General features: G+C 51.8%; 1 protein-coding gene across 1 annotated transcript in view; it reads right to left on the minus strand.

Annotated features, from left to right (window-relative positions):
- Positions 1-1,931, minus strand: part of EAH_00043770 (hypothetical protein, conserved) — a gene marked incomplete at both ends in the record, with an annotated part of 4,477 nt that extends 2,546 nt beyond the window's left edge. The window contains 2 exons of the mRNA XM_013394950.1: positions 66-103; positions 487-1,931. Of these exons, the coding sequence (XP_013250404.1) occupies positions 66-103; positions 487-1,931 (1,483 nt within the window). The remainder of the gene's footprint in view (positions 1-65; positions 104-486) is intronic.
- Between the last annotated feature and the right edge of the window lie 679 nt (positions 1,932-2,610).

The raw sequence follows: 2,610 nt of genomic DNA on the forward strand, positions 1-2,610 counted from the left end.
CAGAGACTGAGAAACAAATAAATAAACAAATGCATAAAAAATAAATTTATTTTTATTTCAATTACCGATGCCGCAGTGCTGCGCCATTTCTTCGGCCCGTCGCCTGCAAACAAAATCGCAGCAACACCAACAAGTTGCTGCTGCTGCTGCTGCTGCTGCTACTGTTGCTGCTGCTGCTGCTGCTGCTATTGTTGCTGCTGCTGCTATTGTTGCTGCTGCTGCTGCTATTGCTACTGCTGCTGCTGCTATTGTTGCTGCTGCTGTTGCTGCTGCTTTCGCTGATATTGCTGCTGTTGCTGCTGCTGCTTCTGCGGCCACTGCTGTAGCAACTGCTATTGCTGCTGCTGTTCCTGCTCCTGCTGCTCCTGCGACTGGTGGTGCTGCTATTGCTGCTGCTACCGGTGCTATTAGTGCTGCTATTGATGCTGCTATTGTTGCTGCTGCTGCCGCTGCTGCAGCAAATAAGAAGGTAGTATATGTGCATACGTATAAGCAGCTGAAAGATGCGGAGCGACTGCTGCTAGCCGCCGCGCTGATGCCCCCAGCAGCAGCACCGCAGCTTTCCCTCTTGCTGCTGCTGCTGCTGCTGCAGTTGGTGCAGCTGCTGCTTCTTGCTGCAGGGTTATAAAACTCTCTTGCAAAGCCCCCGCTTGCTGCGGCGTAAATAAAGAATGCTGAGCTGCTCGCTCCTGCTGCTGATGCTGATGCCACCGCTGCTGCTGCAGCTGAAGCTTCTGCTGTTGCTGCTGTGGCCGCTGCTGCTGTTGCTGCTGTTGTTGCTGCTGCCGTTGCTGCTGTCGTTGCTGCTGCTGTTGCTGCTGATGTTGAGCGGTCTGAGGCAGCAGCCGCCAACTCCTCTGTTGCTCCTCCTGCTGTGAGTCTCTCCGTTGCTGCTGCTGTTGCTGCAGTTGCTGTTGCTGCTGCAGCTCTTTCTGCTGAGGTATTTGCAGCTGCAGTGGCATCGGTTGCTGCTGCTGCGCCTCCACCGCTGGTTTCTGCTGCTGCTGCTGCTGCTGCTGCTGCTGCCCACAAGCATCCACTACATACTGCTGCTGCTCAGCAGCATGTTGCTGCTGCGTCTGGCTAACCTGCTGCTGCGTCTGGATAGCCTGTTTTTGCTGCTGCTGCTGCTGCTGCAGCTGCTGCTGCTGCAGCTGCTGCTGCTGCAGGTGGTGCTCCTCCGGTTGCTGCAGATGCTGCTGTTGCTGCTGCTGCTGCTGCTTCTGGGGTTTCTGGTGGGAGTGCAGGTGTAGCTGCTGTTGCGGTTGCTGCAGCAGCTGTTGCTGCTGTTGTTGTTGCTGCTGCTGCTGCTGTGCTGGGCTTGCTGCCGTTTGTTGCATGGAGGCCTCCGCTGTCCTCTGTGCTGCATGCAGCGGCCTCTCTTCATCTGCTGCGCCTCTGTTTTGTTTTTTCCTTTTTCTTTTTCTATTATCTTGCACGATCACAGACTGCTGCAAACTCGCAGCACCAGCAACTCCCTGCTGCTGCTGCTGCTGCAGCAGCTGCTGGCAGGGGTGCTGTTGCTGCTCTTGCCGATGCTGCTGCTGCATTTGCTGCTGCTGCTGCTGCTGTGGCTGCTGAGTCGCCTGATTTTGCTGGCGCTGCTGCTGTTGCTGCTGCTGCTTTTGCTGCTGTGGTAAGTGTTCCTGTCGCTGCTGCTTCTGCTGCTGCTTCCTTTTTTTCTGCTGCTGCTGCTGCTGCTGCTGCTGCTGCGTCTGCCATTGCTGCTGTTGGCTTGTTACATCCTGCTGCTTCAGCTGTTTCGTGTGCTGCTGCTGCTGATGTTGTTGCTGCTGCTTAGGCTGCATTGGCTGCTGTTGCTGCTGCTTCTGCTGCTGCTGCTGCTGCTGCTGCCCCGGCGTATTCTGCAGATTCACATTTTTTGCTGCCTGTGCCCTCAGTTGGAGGGCTGCAGCAATGAGGGAAGCCATGGGGCCCCCCTACTTCACCCTTTTAATATAGGGGGCCCCCCCTACTGTACCCTTTTAATATAGGGGGCCCCCCCTATTGTACCTTCCTGAATATGGGGGGCCCCTTGCTGTACCCTCTTTAAGGTGGGGGCCCCCCTCCCCCGTACCTTCTTTAAGGTGGGGGCCCCCTACTGTACCCTCTTTAAGTTGGGGGCCCCCCTACTGTACCCCTTTTTAATGTTGGGGGGCCCCTCCTTTGCTATGGCGGCGATTGAGGGGCCCCCTGATGTCGGTCTGGTTTTCTTTGTGATGAGATGAACGAAAATTAATAATAAAATAAAACTAAAAAATAATAAATAACATAAAAGCAGAAAGAAGAAGAAGAAAAATGTATTTACTTGATGATCCTTGTGGGGCCCCGGCAGAGGGGGGGGGGCCCCCCTCTTCGATATAATATATATATATATATATATAAGAATGCAGTATCTTCGTTTCTTGAGTAAAAGCAAAATAAAAAATATAATATAAATATTAATATTAATATAAATGTTTATATTAATATTAATATTCGGTGAATATTTTTATGCTTGTCGAGGCAATACTCCCCCCGTTCTTCTTCGATTTGTTTGTTTGATTGTTTGTTTGTTTATTTTCGTTTATTTTTGTTTGTTTGTTTGTTTGTTTATCTGTTTTGTTTGTT

Source organism: Eimeria acervulina, genomic scaffold (assembly GCF_000499425.1).
Source record: "Eimeria acervulina Houghton genomic scaffold, Eah_scaff591, whole genome shotgun sequence".
In the NCBI taxonomy this organism is placed as follows: Eukaryota; Apicomplexa; class Conoidasida; order Eucoccidiorida; family Eimeriidae; genus Eimeria; species Eimeria acervulina.